The sequence below is a fragment of the Hyaena hyaena genome, unplaced genomic scaffold, assembly GCF_003009895.1.
Source record: "Hyaena hyaena isolate Hyena2069 unplaced genomic scaffold, ASM300989v1 scaffold_1628, whole genome shotgun sequence".
In the NCBI taxonomy this organism is placed as follows: Eukaryota; Metazoa; Chordata; class Mammalia; order Carnivora; family Hyaenidae; genus Hyaena; species Hyaena hyaena.
Window position 1 is genome coordinate 4,919 of NW_024082258.1, and position 17,563 is coordinate 22,481.

The window sequence follows — 17,563 nt, forward strand, 5'->3', positions numbered from 1 at the left end:
GGTCATGATCTCCAGGTTCGTGGGTTCGAGCCCTGCGTCGGGCTCTGTGCTGACTGCCAGCTCAGAGCCTGGAGCCTGTTTCAGAGTCTGTGACTCCCTCTCTCTCTGACCCTCCCCTGCTCACGCTGTCTCTCTCTCTCTCTCCTAGAAATAAATAAAAAAAAAGAAAAAGAAAAAAAAAGAAATGGTACAGACCAGTGATTTCTGTGTACTCGCAGAGGTGCAGCAGACCGAGTTTCATTACACTGCCCAGGGCTGATGCCCGAGTTCTGTGGATGACTTCACAATGCCCAGGATGGTTCCTAGCATCCTTTTGTGACCTCAGGGTACCATGTTGTCCACCCTGTGGCTGCTTAGCCTTTCTTTCCCCACTCTGTGGGCCCAGATATTAATCAGGTGTGCCTGTAAGAGTCTCTGCCAGCAGGCCCTAGTCTCAGGCAATGATGTCGTCTTGCAGTGTGACTATCCCAAGGCACTCTGGTACTTCTCTTCCATTCTAGGGGAAGATCCCTTCCTGCTCTCCTCAGTAGCTAATGTAAAGAAACTGCCTGGGGGAAGCCTTCAACTGACCAAGCCTCCACCCTCCCAGACAGGCCTCTATCACTGCCAGGACAATGACAATGCCCTTGTGGTAGAGTATGAGATTGATTTCCAAGATGTCACCACCCTGCATGTTACGCACAAAAGCCTGGGCCAAAAGCCCCTGCAAAATGAGACCCTGAGTCTGAGGGGCCAGGTGCTAGTCTTCACCCACTGAGAGCCCTGGCAAGACTGTAACCGCTGTGGGGAACCTGGTGAGCGGAAACGCCTGGGGTATTGCTACATTGAGGAGCCCCAGGAAAAACCCATGCCCTGTTGGCTGTATCTGAGAGCGGAGAGGGCACAACATAGCCGTATGCGGCCTGAACTGCAGCTGGAACCCTGTCTTGTACCCTGTGACCACGCTAAGAAAATCAACCAGCCATACTTCATCTTTGACATTTATCATTTGAGCAAGTTGACCAACAGCATGTGGCTTACCTGCCCCTTGGCCTCCATCTACAGGTGACTGGACTATCAGCCCTGCATCTGACCCTCACCTAGGCTTTGTTTCCTATGCCCACCTGGGCCAGGGGTTGCCTTCCAATGGAAAAGCAGGCTCTGTCTCCCACCCATAAATCTTTGTGGTCAATCTCTCCAGGAAGAGGTCTCTTCCCTGGCTTGTTCAGATAGATGCTCATTCAGTAGGAACTACTCGTGCTCCTTCTGAGCCAGGCCCTGGGTAAGTGCTACTAGGAACACAGGGGTGACCAAAAACATTTAGCCTCTGCCCTCATAGGCTACTGATATTCAGGAGTGACCAAATGTAAAACCTAGAGACCAAGACTCTTTGGCCCATACTCGTGTCAACATCGACACTAGGGTTGTTTCTGTCTCCTCTCTCGATTCTGATGAATGCAATTTATTTATCCATCCTTGCATCCATGCCGTGGTATTTTTATTACTATACCTTTATAATAAATCATGATAGCTGGTAGTATAGATTTTTCAACTTTGTTCTTCAAGACTTTCTTGATTAGTCTTAGCTGTTTGTATAAAAATTTTGGAATCAGCTTGTACTTTCCATCTCCCTAAAAATCCTATTTTTTAATAAATTGGGACTTCATTGAATTGAAAGATAAATTTGGGTAGAATCAATATATTGCAATATTTAGACTTCCCATCCATCAACATCATAAATCCATAAACATCAACACCATTATTTAGGCTTTGTTTAATTTCTCCCAGTAATGTACAGTTATTAATGTAGAGATTTTACATATGTCTTATTATATTTATTCCTAAATACTTGATTTTCATGCAATTACATATGTGTCTTTTTTAAGGATTTATAATGCATGATATAATAATTTGGTACATGAAATAAAATAATCCAAAGTTGTAAACAGTGTTTTGACTATTGACAAAATTTTAATATATCTGATATTAAAATCTGATTCAAGTCATAGATATATGTTATATACATACATACACAACATAAATATACATATCATTATAATGTACAACATACATAAAATATATATTATATACAGCATTATATTATATTGTACACCTGAAACTAATATAGCCTTATATTTCAATTATACATCCCTCTACATAGAGACAGGCCTAATTGAAATATAATGCTATATTAGTTTCAGGTGTATAACATAATGATTCTTATTTCTATACCCTGTGAAATAGTCACCACGATAAATCTAATTACCATCATCACACAAAATTACAAAAATTTTTGCTTATAATAAGAACTTTTAAGATTTACTCTCTTAAAAACTTTCAAATATGCAATAAAATACTATTGACCATTGTCACCATGTTGTACATTACCATGATATATTTGTTTTATAACTGGAAGTTTGTACTACTTGACTCCCATCACCAATTCCACCCAACCCTCAACATTACCGGACCCCCAGCAACTAACAATCTGTTTTTTGTTTTTATAAATTTTAGTTTGTTTAGTTTAGATTTCACATATAAGTGAAATCATATGGTGTTAGTCTTTGTCTGGCTTATTTCACCCAGTATAATGCCTTCAAGGTCCATCCATATTGCTGTAAATGTCAAAATTCCATTCTTTTTTATAACTGAGTAGTATTCCACTGTGTATATATACTCCATCTTCTTTAGTCATTCATCCACTGAGGGACATTTAGATTGTTTCTGTATCATGGTCATTGTAAATAATGCTGCAGTGAACATGAGGCTGCATATATCATTTCAAATTAGTGTTTTCATTTTCTTGAGATAAGTTCCTAGAAATGGATTTGCTGGATCATATAGTAGTTCTATTTTTAATTTTTTGAGGAACCTTGTTTCTTTTTACTTTTGTTGGCTTTGCTTTTAGGGTCAAATCCAAAGATATGTTGCCAAGACCAATATCACAGACATTGCCTATATTTTCTTCTAGGAGTTTTATGGTTTCTGGTCTTATATTTAAGTCTTTAATCCATTTGAGTTAATTTTTGTGTGTGGTGTAACATCAAGGTCTAGTTTCATTCTTTTGCATATAGCTGTCCAGTTTTTCCCAAAACCATTTATTAAAGAGACAGTCTTTTCCTAATTGTATATTCTTGGATACTTTGTCATAAATAAAGCTCTCTGTTCTATTCTATTTATCGATGTGTCTATTTTTAAAATTTATTTTAGAGAGAGCCAGAGACAGAGAGAGAGGGAGACATAGAATCCAAAGTAGGCTCCAACCTCTGAGCTGTCAGAACAGAGTCTGATGCAGGGCTTGAACTCGTGAACTGCGAGATCATGACCTGAGCTGAAGTCAGATGCCCAACCAACTGAGCCACCTCACACCTGTTAGAATGGCTGAAATAAAAACACAAAACAACAAGTGTTGGCAAGGATGTGGAGAAAAGGAACACTCTTGCACTATTGGTGGGTATACAAACTGGTGCAGCCACTGTGGAAAATGATATGGAGGCTCCTCGAAATGTTAAAAATAGAATTTCCCTATGATCAGGTGATCACACTATTGGGTATTTACCCTCAAAATACAAAAACACTCGTTCAAAGAGATATATGCACCCATATGTTTATAACAGCATTATTTACAATAGCCAACTTATGGAAGTAGCTCAAGTGTCCATCAATAGATGAATGAGACAGAAGGAGAGCACAGGGCCCGGGTATGTCCATTAGCTTTGGCAGGGCTGCAGGTAAGTGAAGGGCTGGAACACATGCCTGTCAACTTCAGAGGGGCAGCTTAAGAGATAAATTATATCTTTTAAGTTTCATCATCTAATTATTTTTGTTGGTATATAAAAATATATTTGGTATTCAGATATGACTTTGTATCAAATTATTTTGCTAAATTCACTTACCTCCAGTAAAATGCTGAGTGGAGAAGATGATGGCAGACATGCTTATATTATTCTTAATATTTTACTATTAAATATGATACTGCTCTAGGTGTTCAGTAGAAAAACTATCAAATTAATAAAATTCTCTTTTATTCTTAGTTTTCCAAGAGTTTTGAGCTATGAATGAGTGTTGAATTTTATCAAATACTTTTTCTGCATCTACTGAGGGGCTAATATGGTTTTCTCCTTCGTTATGTTATTATGGTGAATTACATTGATTGGTGTTCATATGTAAACCCAACCTTGCCTTCCTGGGATAAACCCAATGTGGTCATAATGTTTATTCTTTTTACTTACCATTGGAAGAAATTTGCTAATATTTTGTTTAGGATATTGTGTCCTTGTTCATGAAAGAGATTGGCCTGATATTTTTCCTTAGTTTTAATATCCTCATAATGCTGTGGTGTCAAGGAGATGCAGGCCTCATAGAAGTTTGGAAGTGTTCATCTTTTTACATTTTTGGAGAGATTTTGAAAGAATGATGCCATTTCTTAATCATTAAGTAATGTTTGCAAGAATTCAGTGGTAAATCTTTCTAGGATTTAGAAGGGTTTTGTGCATCGGTTATTAATTACAAATTCAATATCTTTCATAGTAAACAGTTTAGAATTTTTCTTATGCCAGTGTCATTAAGCTTTTCAATGAATTTATCCATTTTATCTAAATTTTTGCGTTAGTTTTGACCAAAAATTGTTTTTAATATCATCTGATTATCTTTTATGCTTAAAAGATCTGTAATAATGCCTCTTTTATCATTACTAGTATTTGTTATTTAGGCCTTCTTCCTGTTGTTTTCTTGATCAGTCTTGCAAGGGCTTTATCAATCACATTCATCTTTTAAAGAATCAACTTTTGGTTTTATAGTTTTGTTTTCTATCTAATTGATTTCTGGTGTTTGTTATACTTGCTTAGATCTCTAGTTTTTATCCTCCCCTCAAAATATGTATTTAGGCTGGAAATTTCCCGGTAGGTATACTTACTTGCATCTTACAAGGTTTAATGTTATATTTTTATCTTCATTCAGTTAAAAATACTTTATATTTTCAATTGTGATTTCTCTTTTGATCTATTAGTTATTTAGACATTTCATTGTATACGTTTCAAATATCTAGTGATGTTCTTGTTATCTTTTTGTCATTTGAGTCCAACTTAATTCTACTAACCAAAAATGTGACTCTATTCCTTTGACATTTATTGAGACTTGTTTTATGATCTAAAATATGGTCAATTTTGCCAACTATTTCATATGGATGTGAAAAAATATGTGATCTGAAGTTGAGTGCAGTGTTCTACATTACATATATGAATTAAATCAAGTTTATGTCATATAGTTCAAATCTCTTTTAACTAAATTTTTGTTTGCATACTGCATTATGGGTTTGTCTGTTTCAACATTTAGCACTATAAAATTTTGCTTCATATATTTTTAGGTTCACACAAATTTAGGATTATTATAACTTTCTATTGGACTGACCATCTTATACAATGCCTCTTGTAATCTTTGTTAATACTTTTGGCTTTAATGTCTACTTTCTGTTATTAGTATAGCCACTATGCCAGTTTTCTGTAATTTAGTGTTTGCATGATATTTTTCCATGTCTTTACTTTCAACTTTCCTACATTTTTTTACTTAAAATGAATCTCCTAAGAAGTAAATATTTAGGGGCACCTGGGTGGCTCAGTTGGTTGAGCGTCTGACTTTGGCTTGGGTCATGATCTCACGGTTTATGAGTTCAAGCACTGCATCAGGTGCTGTGCTGAAAGCTCAGAGAATGGAGCCTGCTTTGGATTCTGTGTCTCCCTCTCTCTCCCCCTCCCCAGCTCATGCTCTGTCTATCTTTCAAAAAAATATTTAAAAAACTTTTTAAAGTTTATATTTAGATTTTTGTTTTGGTATCAGTCTGAAAATCTTTGTCTTTTAATTGGAGTATTTAGTTCATTTACATTTAATGTAATTACTGATATAGTTGGGTTTAAGTTTACGATCTTCCTCTTTGCTTTTTACATGTTCTGCACCTTCTTTGGCTCCTTTGCCTTGTTTTGTTTTTGGATTTACCAAGTATTTAAAATTTTTAATTCCAATATAGTTAACATATAATGTTATATTAGTTTCAGGTATACAATATAGTGATTCAACAGCCCTATACATCACCCAGTGCTTATCACAGCAAATGCATTCCTTAATCCCCATCATCTATTTAACTCATCCCCCTACCCACCTCCTCTCTGGTAACCATCAGTTCTCTATAGTTAAGATTCTTGTTTCTTGGTTTTCCTCTCTCTCTCTCTCTTTTTCCTTTGCTCGTTTGTTTTGTTTCTTAAATTCCACATATGAGTGAAAACAATGTAATATTTGTCTTTCTTTGAATTATTTCACTTAGCATTATACTGTCTAGCATCCATCCATCTTGCAAATTGTAAGATTTCATTCTTTTTTATGGCTGAATAATATCCCATTGTATAGATATCATATCTTCCTTATGCATTCATCTATTGATGGACACTTGAGCTACTTCCATAAGTTGGCTATTGTAAATAATGCTGTTATAAACATATGGGTGCATATATCTCTTTGAACGAGTGTTTTTGTATTTTGAGGGTAAATACCCAATAGTGTGATCACCGGATCATAGGGAAATTCTATTTTTAACATTTCGAGGAGCCTCCATATCATTTTCCACAGTGGCCGCACCAGTTTGTATACCCACCAATAGTGCAAGAGTGTTCCTTTTCTCCACATCCTTGCCAACACTTGTTGTTTTGTGTTTTTATTTCAGCCATTCTAACAGGTGTGAGGTGACATCTCATTGTAGTTTTGATTTGCATTTCCCTGATGATGAGTGTTGTTGAGCATCTTTTCACGTGTCTGTTGGCTGTCTGGATGTCTTCTTTGGAGAAATGTCTGTTCATGTCTTTTTCCCATTTTTTATTGAATTAATTTGTTTTTGGGAACTGAGTTGTATCAGTTCTTTATATATTTTGTATACTAACCTTTATTGGATATGTCATTTGCAAATATATTCTTCCATTCAGTAGATTGCCTTTCGGTTTTATTGATTGTTTCCTTTGTTATGCAGAAGATGTTTGTTTTGATGTAGTCCCAATAGCTTATTTTTGCTTTTATTTCCCTGGTCTTAGGACACTTATCTAGAAAAATGTTCTATGGCTGATGTCAGAGACACCGTTGCCTGTGCTCTTTTCTAGAATTTTTATGGTTTCAGTCTCATACCTAGGTCTTGAATCCATTTTGAGTTTATTTTTGTTTATGGTGTAAGAAAGTGGTCCAGTTTCATTTTTTGCATGTCACTGACCCAGTTTTCCCAACACCATTTATTGCAGAGAGTGTCTTTTTCCCATTAGATATTCTTTCCTGTTATGTTGATGATTAATTGATCATATAATTGTGGGGTTTTTTCTGGGTTTTCTATTCTGTTCACCACAATCAAGTGGGATTTATTCCTTAGGTTCAAAGGTGGTTCAGTATTTGTAAATCAATCAGCATGATGCATTACATTAATTAGAGAAATAATAAAAACTATATGATCTTTCCAATAGATGCAGAAAAGTCTTTTGACGAAGTACCATATGCAATCATGACAAAAGCCCTCAACATAATAAACTATTTTTTAAAAAATCCCTCAACAAAGGCCACATATGAAAAACCCACAGTGGAGGCGCCTGGGTGGCTCAGTCAGTTGAGCGTCCGACTTCAGCTCAGGTCATGATCTCACGGTTCGTGGGTTCAAGCCCCGTGTCGGGCTCTGTGCTGACAGCTTAGAGCCTGAAGCCTGTTTCAGATTCTGTGTCCCTCTCTCGCTCTGCTCCTTCCCTGCTCATTCTCTGTCTCTCTCACTCTCTCAAGGATAAATAAACATTAAAAATTAAAAAAAAAAAAGAAACCCACAGTGAACATTATATTCAATGGGGAAAAATTGAGAGAGCTTTCCCCCTAAGGTCAAGAAAAAGATAAGGATGCCCATTCTCACCACTTTTATTCAACATAGTACTGGATTCACCAAGTATTTCTTTTACCAAGTATTTTTTAATTATTCCATTTCCCCTGCTATTAGCTTATTAGATGTGCATTCTTTTATGAGTTCTCTAGAGATTACAAAATTAGTTTTCACTCATTAGAATATGATATAATATAAATTTGTACTTGTATCATTACCTCAACAATGTAGAGACCTTATAAGCTTTTGGCTCCATTTATTCTCTTTCCATCTGCTGTGCTCTTGTAATCAGATCAGAAATTTTTATTTTAAATATATTTTAAACCCTGTAAGACATTTTAAATTATTTTTTAATATTTAAATTTTAAATTATTTAAAGGTTTTTAAATAATTTAAAAATAATAATTTTTAAATGCTTAAAAAATAATTTAATTTCACCCACATATTTACTCTTCTGATGGCTTATTTTTCCTGCATTACCTTGCTTTCATTTGGGATCATTTTCCTGTTGCCTGGAGAATTCTCTTTGGCATTACTTTTCATGTACTCTGCTGTAACAAATCCTCGCAGTTTTCTTCTGAAAATATTCTTTTTTGCCTCCATCTCTAAAGGATATTTTAATTGGTGTATAGAAATCTACATATAGAATTCTACATTGGCAATCATTTACTTTTAGTGCTTTGAAGGTGGCATTCCATTGTCTTCTAGCTTCCATCCTTTCTTTTTAAAAGTCAACGTAGAGTCTTCTGATTGTCGCTTTGAAAATTTGTATCTTTTTCTTTTCTGGCCATTTTTATTATTTCTTCTTTGCTTTTCAGCAGCCTTTTCCTATAAAGTTCCTGGGTGTGTTTCCATTTATATTTACCCTGTATGGGATTTGAAGGCCATCTTGAGTTTGTTGCTTGATGTCTTTCACCAGTTTTGAAAAGTTTTCATTCAGTACCTTAAAATATTACTTATGTGCCTGCCTCTTCTTTGCTTCTGAGTCTCTATTTACATGAATGTTAGAACATTTTGCTATGTCTTATCTGTGTCTTGCACTCTTTTCTGTATTTTCCTATCTTTTTTTTTTTTTTTTTTTGCAAGCTTCAGTATAGATATTTTTCTGTGGGCCCATCTTTCATTTTCCTAATCTTCTTTTCTGTTGTGTTTAATAGATTGCTGCCCTTTCTAGAGAATTCTCAATTCCCAGATTTTATTTTTTAGTTCTAATATTTGCTTTTGATTCTTTTATGCAGGTTCCAAACCTTCTTCTTGTCCTCTCCTGAACATATTAATCATGGTTATCTTAAAGTCTATAGTTGTTATTAGCTAGACCGTTGGTCTGATATAAGCTTCTCAATTGTAGCAGTAAGTGGAAACCTCACCCACATTATTTAAAGAATAGCAGGGAATCTGGATTCTCCTATGAAATCTCTTGGCTTTTACATGTTGGCCGCTGATTTAAATATTCTAAAAACACCCTAGGGAGGCCAATGAAAACATTTATTTAGGCCGTATCCAGCCAGTTTGTTACTTCTCACCTAGACAATGTGAAAATCGGAAGTGGGCTATCTCATAGTGTCCCTATACCCCTGCTTACTTGTTTAGAAAAGATTCCCTGAGCTGAAGAGAGAGAGAAGGAGGGAGCCAGAGGGGAAATGACACAAGTATGAATGTTAATGTGTCTCAGATAGAGGGATTTTATAAGGTCCTGGGAAGCAGACCATAACTAGATAGTTTTATAGAGCTGAGAAGGGAGGGGATGCGTGGCCCACTCCTGTGGTGACCGTGGCAGCAGGATGCCATGGAAGCAGCAGTTCCAGAGTCTAAACATACAGCTTATGCCAAACACAGCCTGTAGAGGTCTCCACATGGGACAGGGACATGACCAGAGTCCCCAGTCATAAGGAGCCAGGTTGAGAGGAAGGCAGGATGTCTTAGCAAAGACTTAGATGAAACTTAGACTTCACCCACTCACCGCTCTCCTCCTTGTCCACTACTCCTTAGTCACTCTGGCCTCTACACCTTTTAAATATAGCAGCCGTGTCAGGATCTAGCTATCTCTTGGGACTATTCTTCCTTCAAATATCCACACGGATCTTTATCTCAATTTATTCTAGTGTTTGTGAAACCTCACCTCCTCAGTGAGTGTTCAGACCATCCTCCCTCAAATAGCTCACACTCACAGTCTCTTCACTTTCTATCCCCATTTCCCTGCTCTATTCTTTTTTTTTTTAATTTTTTTTAATGTTTTATTTATTTCTAGGAGAGAGAGAGAGAGAGAGAGAGACAGCGTGAGCGGGGGAGCGTCAGAGAGAGAAGGAGTCACAGACTGAAACAGGCTCCAGGCTCTGAGCTGGCAGTCAGCACAGAGCCCGACGCGGGGCTCAAACCCACGAACCGCGAGATCATGACCTAAGCGAAAGTCGGACGCTTAACCGACTAAGCCACCCAGGCACCCCTTCCCTGCTCTATTCTTATCTTTAGTGAATATCAGTCAATCCTTGAGGATTCCATAATTACTTGAGGATTCCATAATTGTGAATTCACCTATCAGTAAAATTTATTTGTGGCCCCCAGGCCAACGCCCACGGTGGTTTCAAAGTCATTTGCAGACATGCAAAGAGGAGTGATATAGTTGAATCACTTAACAATGCACATTCCCAGCTGAGATTGAACAGGGAGATACTGCCTTCTGATTTCAGCTATCATACTATTAACAAGTATCCTTTTCACTGTCTGGTTAGTGCCACTTTTCTGTTGTTGTTGCATTTTTGTACTTTTCGTTGATGATTTCACTATTGAAAATGGCTCCCAGGCAGTGCTGAAGGGCTAGCCAGTGTCTCTAAGCATAAGAAGGGCTGCGATGTTTTGTGTCAAGAAAACACGTGTGTTAGAGAAGCATGTTCAGGCACGAATTAATAGCGCTGTTGTTTACAAGTTCATTGTTAATTAATTAGCAATATATATTAAATAAGAGTTTTTAAACAAAAATACACATACAGCAAAGTTATGCATTGAGCAGTTGACAAAAATGCTATGATCAAAGGCTCATAGGACCTTAAGTCTGTATTTCTCCTACAAAGAATGTTCAGTATTTGCTAATCCAGCAACTTTATAGAACATAACTGCCATGAGTAAGGAGAACTGCTGTATCTAATATTATGTATTATATATTTGTTTGTTATCTGTGTGTTCCACTAGAAGGTAAGTCCAAGGGGGAAGAGGCTTTGTCTAACCTGTTCAGGGCTGTGATTAGAATAAGGCTAGCACATGGTAGGTATTCAGGAAACTTTTGCGAAATGAGTGAGCAATGGCATATCAAGCCTGCACAATAATTATTTTTAATTTCAGGACTGAGAAGGACTGTAGGAAAGGGTTTAGAAAGGAGACAACTGAGAAAAATATTTGTTTGTTTAAGATGAGTTGAATCATGCAGATATCTATGGAAAGAGTCTGGGACCGGCATGTGCAAAGGTCCTGAGGCAGGAGCCCTTTGCTTGCCTGATGTTTTCAGGAGATGGCAGGGAGGCCAGCATGTCTGGGGAGGAGGGGCTGGGGGAGAGGCATAGGAAATCAGAAAGGTAACCGGACAGGATTTATTCACTCCTCCACCCTCTGCACTAAGAATTGTGTGCAGAACATAGTAGGTGTTCAGGAGAAATGTGTTGAATGTTCACATGCGACACATTAATGCCAAAGTAGGGAAGGGTAGAGAAAACCCTGAAGAGACAAATTAAGTCTCCTCCTATCCCAGCAGAGTGGAGGGCGTGTAATAGATCTGAAATAGAGTTGTTAAATTGTCACCAATCAGATGGGGATTGTGACCTCACAGCCATGCGGTGGGCTACTATTCATCCCGCTGTCCAGGGCCGAGGCCTGGGTTTCATGGGTGACTTCACAGTGGCCAGGGCGGTGCCCTGCCTACTGCCACCATGTCCCAGTCCACAATGCTAAGCCCCCTGTGGCTGCTGCTCAGCTTTGCTGTCCCTTTGCCCGGGTTCTATGTCTCCTTCAGCTGCCCTGATGGGAAACAATGCCACAAAGCCCTCCTCTCAGACAATGACATCTTCTTGCCCTGCAACGCTTCTGGGTCCCAGTGGTACTTCTTCCTCCTGCAAGACGGGACCAGCTGGTCCAACACACTCTCCCGTGCTTCCAACATAGAAGTCATAGCTGACAGCGGCATTCTCATTAGGAGTCCGTCGCCCTTCCAGACGGGCTTCTATCACTGCCGGGACAAGAACGGCAACCAGGTGGTGCAGTATGAGCTTGACTTCCAGGATGTCAGCGCCCTGCACATAACACACAAGGGACTGGGCCAGAAGCCCCTGCGGAATGAGACCCTGAGTCTGGGTGGCAAAGAGATCGTCTTCACCCGCTGGGAGCCCTGGCAGGACTGTAACCGCTGTGGGGGGCCGGGCGAGCGGAAACGCCTGGGGTATTGCTACATCGAGGAGCCCCAGGAAGAAGCCCTGCCCTGCTGGCTCTACCTGGGAAATCTGAAGGTGTGGTCCAGCCGCATGCGGCCCGAGATGCAGGTGGAAGCCTGCTATGTCCCGTGCGCGGCATCGATGTTGGACTACATTCCCTTTGACAACTTTGAGATCAGTGAGGAGTTGGGATCTGCGTGGCTCACCTGCCCCCTGGGATCTATCTACAGGTGATGGAGGCAGGCCCCAGAGCTACCCTTGGTCCCTAGCCAGGCTCCCCCACCCCCCCCCCCAGGGCTGGGAGCCTTCATGATTAATTCACGCAGAGGGGAGGGGTCCCGCATGCTCAGAGCTCTCTGCTGGCCTCTTCGGATGTGCCTCTGGCAAGAAACCCCTGGCGCCCACACACAGTTGAGTCACACAGGCAGACCAGAACAGCTGACACTCTGGGAGGGCTTGGCCAGTCCTGTGGTCGGCCAGGCTGTGGACGTGGCGGGCATCAGACACCCCTGTGTAAGCCCCCAGCCTGGGTAGAGTGCATTTCATGTGAGGTTTATGTCTTGGATTCTGGATTCAGCCAGGCCTGGGCTCCAATCCCAGCTCTGCTGCTTTTCCAGCTTTGTGACTTTGGTCCAGTGGTTTCCCATTGGGCCTCAGTCTTCCTGTCTGTAGGATGGGGGTTGTGTTTGTTTCCTAGGGCCGTCACAACAGAGTGCCACACACTGGGTGGCTTAAGACAATGTAAATGTATTCTCTTGCAGTTCTGGAGGCCAGAAGTCCAAAGTCAAGGCGTCACCAGGGCCACGTGCCCTCTGAGATGCTGGGTGGAACCCGTCCTCGTTTCTGCCTAGCTTCCGGGAGTGGCAGGCAATCCTTGGCCTTCCTTGGCTTGTGGCTGTATCCCACCCATCCCCCATCTGTCCCTGTCATCACTCGGCGATTTCCCTGTGTGTTCACGTCTGTGTCTTTTCTCCCTTTCTTTTTAATATTTTTTAATGTTTATTTTTAAGAGAGAGAGAGTGAGTAGGGCAGGGGCAGAAAGGGAGGGAGACACAGAATCCAAAGCAGGCTCCAGGCTCCGAGCTGTCAGTCAGCACAGAGCCTGACTCAGGGCTCAAACTCATGAACCGTGAGGTCATGACCTGAGCAGAAGTCAGATGCTTACCCGACTGAGCCACCCAGGTGCCCCTCTCCTCCCTTTCTTTTTAAAAAAATTTTTTTAATGTTTATTTATTTTTGAGAGAGAGTCGGGGGGAGCAGAGAGAGAGGGAGACACAGAATCCAAAGCAGGCTCCAGGCTCCGAGCTGTCAGCCAGCACAGAACCCAACTCAGGGCTCAAACTCATGAACCATGAGGTCGTGACCTGAGCTGAAGTCGGATGCTTACCTGACTGAGCCACCCAGGCGCCCCCTTCTCCTTTCTTAAAAGGACACAGGTCATATTGCTTTTAGGGCCCAGGAATTTACTCCAGTCTGACCTCATCTTCACCAATGACATCTGCAACACCCCGATTTCCAAAGAAGGTCACATCCTGAGGTTTAGAACATGAATTTGGGGAGGACGCTATCCAACTCAGTACAGAGGTCTTGATGGCCCCAGCCTCACAGGCTCCTTGTGATGTCTAAGGGGCAAATGCCTATAGAGACGCAAAAGCCCCACTCTCTAGCGGGTGTTGGCTTTCGCGTGTATGATTGGCCTCGTCAATATCGCCTGCGGGGCCTCCCTTCTGTCCCTCAGCCGTGATGAGTGTGTTCTCTGCCTGCTTTGCTTCGCTCACTTACCACAACTTCACTGAGCGCGTACAAGCCAAGCGCTATTCTTGGTACCTGGGATGCAGTGAAACCCAAACTGCATCCCAAACTTGCCTTCCCGGAGCCATAAAACAATCCCATGGAAAAAACACACAGTATTTTAGGTGGTGATAAGTTTCAGGAGGGGGATGGGAGTGGGGGAGAGGATCATTTTAAATAAGAAGGGCAGGGAAGGCATCTGAGAAGTTGCCAGCACTGAAGGGTGCTGAGGAAGCCAGCCTTGGGTGCTGAGGCAAAGCCCTTAAGGCAGAGGGAACAGCCAGGGCAAAGGCCCTGAGGCAGGAAGGTACTCAGCATGCTGGAGGACCACCTAGGAGGCCAGCGTGACTGGGGCAGCCTAAGCGAGAGGCAGAGTGGAAAAAATGAGGCCAGGCCGGGAGAGCAGGGGTGGGGGCTCTGTTCTTGCTCATTCCTCCAAGTCACCCTTTGAGGCAGGTACAGTCACACCCCCGGTTTTCAGATGAGCAATTGGAGGCTTGAAGAGCTAGAGGCGTTTCCCCGTCCCCCATTCAGTGTGGGGTGGAGCTCTGAGCTCCCTGCCACCCTGTCCCTACCTCCCCCCTGCTAACTGCTGCCTAGTGCTCTTGGAGGGCGTGCCCTGTTCGCTGTCCTGCAGGGAGGAGGGCATCGCTGTCCCCATCGCCTCTCAGACGCCGGTCCCCTAGGTACCCCCTGGCCACAGCAGCCGACCTTGTCCTCCTTTGCAGGCCCATCCTCTGGGAAGCCAACAACACGCCCCTGACCTGGCAGGGCCAGCTCTCCAACCAGGACTTGGACGCCATTCTGGAACCTTCCAACGGCGGCATGCAGCTGCAGGTCTTCCAGCCAGCCATTTACAAGTGCTTCGTGCAGCAGGAGCTCATGGCCCAGTTCAACCCCAAGCCCTTCCCTGACAGCGGGGAGACTCTCAGGGGAGAGGAAGGCGGGCCACACCGGGAGGAGGGGGAGACCTGGAAGGGGAAGGCCAGCCCCATCCTCAAGGGGCTAAAGTTGGTGCTGCTGCTGGGCACAGTCCTGGGCCTGCTCGGGGTGCTGCTCAAGATCTGCCACCCTTCCCGGGGCAAAAGCCGTGACCAGGTGCTGCTAGTTAAATAAAGCAAGCCCTCTGTGCCTGGGGCTCCTCAACTGTCCTTCCCAAGGCACTGCTTGGGGGGAGGGGGCCGCGAGCGCAGAGCAGGCCCATGGCCACAGCCAAGGCTGATGGGCTCTTCCCTGTTTCAGGTCCCTAGCAATCCCCGTCCCGCAGATGAGGAAACTGAGGCAAGGCTACAGTCCAGGAATTGGGGGGGTGGGGGGGCGATCCAGTTTAAACTCAGGTTGCCTGGTTCAAGTCTTGCGTTCCTCACAAGGACAGAAGGGCTGGAACTCACCATTTTCAAGGGGAGTCTCTGGGAGTTGGTAAACTGTAATCACCTTAGGCAGCTTAGTACGCGCCCCAAGGATAAGGGCTGAGACGATGGGGGTGGGAGGTGGGGGGAGGCATCAGCCCTGCAGATCCGCGAGGGCCCTGCCTTTCCCTGGTCGTCCCTTGCCCCGCACTCCCTCGGATGTGCCGAGGGCTTTCAGGCTTAGCCGTACTTTCCGAGGCAGAGGGTGCTCCCAGGGTGGTGGCCTGGGGCAGCCAGACCTGTGTCACCCTTCCTGGCTCTTGCCGTGGAGAGAGAGCCCCAAGAAGGAGAGACAGACCCCTTCTACCAGGACAAGGCGCCAGGCCTGGCCTGGCTGACCCGCGGGAATCACGAGCCTAGCTGTTCCCAGAAGTTACATACACTTTTCCGCAGAGTGCAAGAGTGAGGAATGAAATATTAATGTCTTATAAAACTCGTTGCCCTGATAGTCCACTGGACAGATCTGAAAATTCCAGAACAGAGCTTCTGCCCCTGAGCAGAGGGCAGAGCTCACTCCTCACTTACCAGACACTGTTGCCAAAACACTTAAGGCTTCACACGATGCCCAGAGACGCAAAGGTTTCTGCAGAATCGGGGGGACATTCCCGCAGAACTAAACAGGGTCCGCTGGGAAACAGAGGCAGAGAATAATGATGACAGTAATGGCAAATATCTGTGAACTTCCTGGCATGATCAGAACCCACACCCTTCATAAAGTTTATGTCCTCACAGCCACCCATAAGGCTGGGGTTACTACGAACCTCTTTTGAAATTTTTTTTAATGTTTATTTTTGAGAGACAGAGAGATGGTGTGAGCGGGGGAGGGTCAGAGAGAGAGGGAGACACAGAATCTGAAGCAGACTCCAGGCTCTGAGCTAGCTGTCAGCACAGAGCCCAACGTGGGGCTCGAACCCACGAACTGTGAGATCATGACCTGAGCCGAAGTCAGACGCTTAGCTGACTGAGCCACCCAGGCACCCCCCTGGGGCCTCATTTTGTAGCTGAGGACATCAAGGCACAGAGGGCTGAAGCACCCTGCCTGAGGTCACACAGTGAACTTGGGATGAGGCCAGCAATGGAAGGGTGAAGGAAGACCACTGGGCCTGCACCCACAGCGGCACATTGTGGGGGTGGAATAGCCAGAGCCAAGCGCACACTGATGCCTAGGCCTGTTTGCACAGCCCTGAGGGTCACAGTCCACAGCCAAGGCAGTCTGAGTCCACCTGTGACAGGCAGGCTGTTAGGGTGGCCCCAGTGACTCACCTCCTGGCGTCCACACATTGTGTGATTCCCCTTCCCTTTCAGTGTGGAAGGCACCTGTGACTTGCTTCTAACCACATTCACATTCATATTCTTATTGTTGACGTGTCAGAACATCGCCCCTGGATTCGGTTACGTTGTATCAGACTCCGTCTTAGCCCCCCCACCCCCGGAGCGAGAGGGAGGCTCGCTGGCCGGATGAGGTCAACAGCTACGTTGAGGAAGCTCGCTTGGCAGGAACAGCGAGCGGCCTCTAGGAGCTACAAGTGACATTTAGGACCTGAGGTGACAGCTAAGGCCTCAGCCACACAGTCCCCAGGAAATAACCTCTGCCAACAACCCCAATAAAGCCGGAGGCAGATTCTTCAGTCAAGCATCCGGATGAGGACACAGCCTGACCGACACTCTGATTGCAGCCTTGTGAGACCCTGAGCAGAGGACCGGTGAAGCAGCATCCGGACTCCTGACCCCCAGACGCTGGGCTATCAGGTACCTGGGTTGTTTTAAGCCACTTAATGGACTGCCATTTGTTATGCAGCAGTAGGCAGCATATACCATCCCCCAATCCCCCCCCCCCCCAGCCTCCCCCCCCCCCTCTATAGCTTCAGCAGAAATGAAGAAAGTTTCATATGATCAGAAAGCCCCTAACTAGCGCCCCTGAGAGCAGCCCTGACCCAGGAGGGACGGGGGTTGGAGCTACTCCTTGGGGGCACGTTCAACACATTCGCTAAGAGGGGCCTCAGTGTCNTTTAAGCCACTTAATGGACTGCCATTTGTTATGCAGCAGTAGGCAGCATATACCATCCCCCACCCCCCCCCCC

At 43.6% G+C, this 17,563-nt stretch overlaps 1 protein-coding gene across 2 annotated transcripts; it reads left to right on the forward strand.

Annotated features, from left to right (window-relative positions):
• Positions 1-353: 353 nt before the first annotated feature.
• FAM187B (family with sequence similarity 187 member B) lies at positions 354-15,204 on the forward strand. 2 transcript variants are annotated; one of them, XM_039224392.1, is made up of 3 exons: positions 354-1,044; positions 11,868-12,512; positions 14,802-15,204. In XM_039224392.1, exons 1-3 carry the CDS (start codon positions 848-850, stop codon positions 15,187-15,189), a joined length of 1,230 nt encoding a protein of 409 aa, XP_039080323.1. In that variant the 5' UTR covers positions 354-847; the 3' UTR covers positions 15,190-15,204. The 2 variants fall into 2 exon arrangements, with proteins under 2 accessions (XP_039080323.1, XP_039080325.1); XM_039224394.1 differs by lacking the exon at positions 354-1,044 and having other exon boundaries at positions 11,720-12,512.
• The last annotated feature ends 2,359 nt before the right edge of the window (positions 15,205-17,563 follow it).

What these genes read in the sequence shown, in the direction of transcription:
- FAM187B (XM_039224392.1), top strand. Translation starts at nt 848, where the DNA reads ATGCCCTGTTGGCTGTATCTGAGAGCGGAGAGGGCACAACATAGCCGT. An exon ending in CCCTTGGCCTCCATCTACAG is followed by an intron (nt 1,045 to 11,867) that starts GTGACTGGACTA and finishes TGTCTCCTTCAG; the next exon opens with CTGCCCTGATGGGAAACAAT. An exon ending in CCCCTGGGATCTATCTACAG is followed by an intron (nt 12,513 to 14,801) that starts GTGATGGAGGCA and finishes CCTCCTTTGCAG; the next exon opens with GCCCATCCTCTGGGAAGCCA.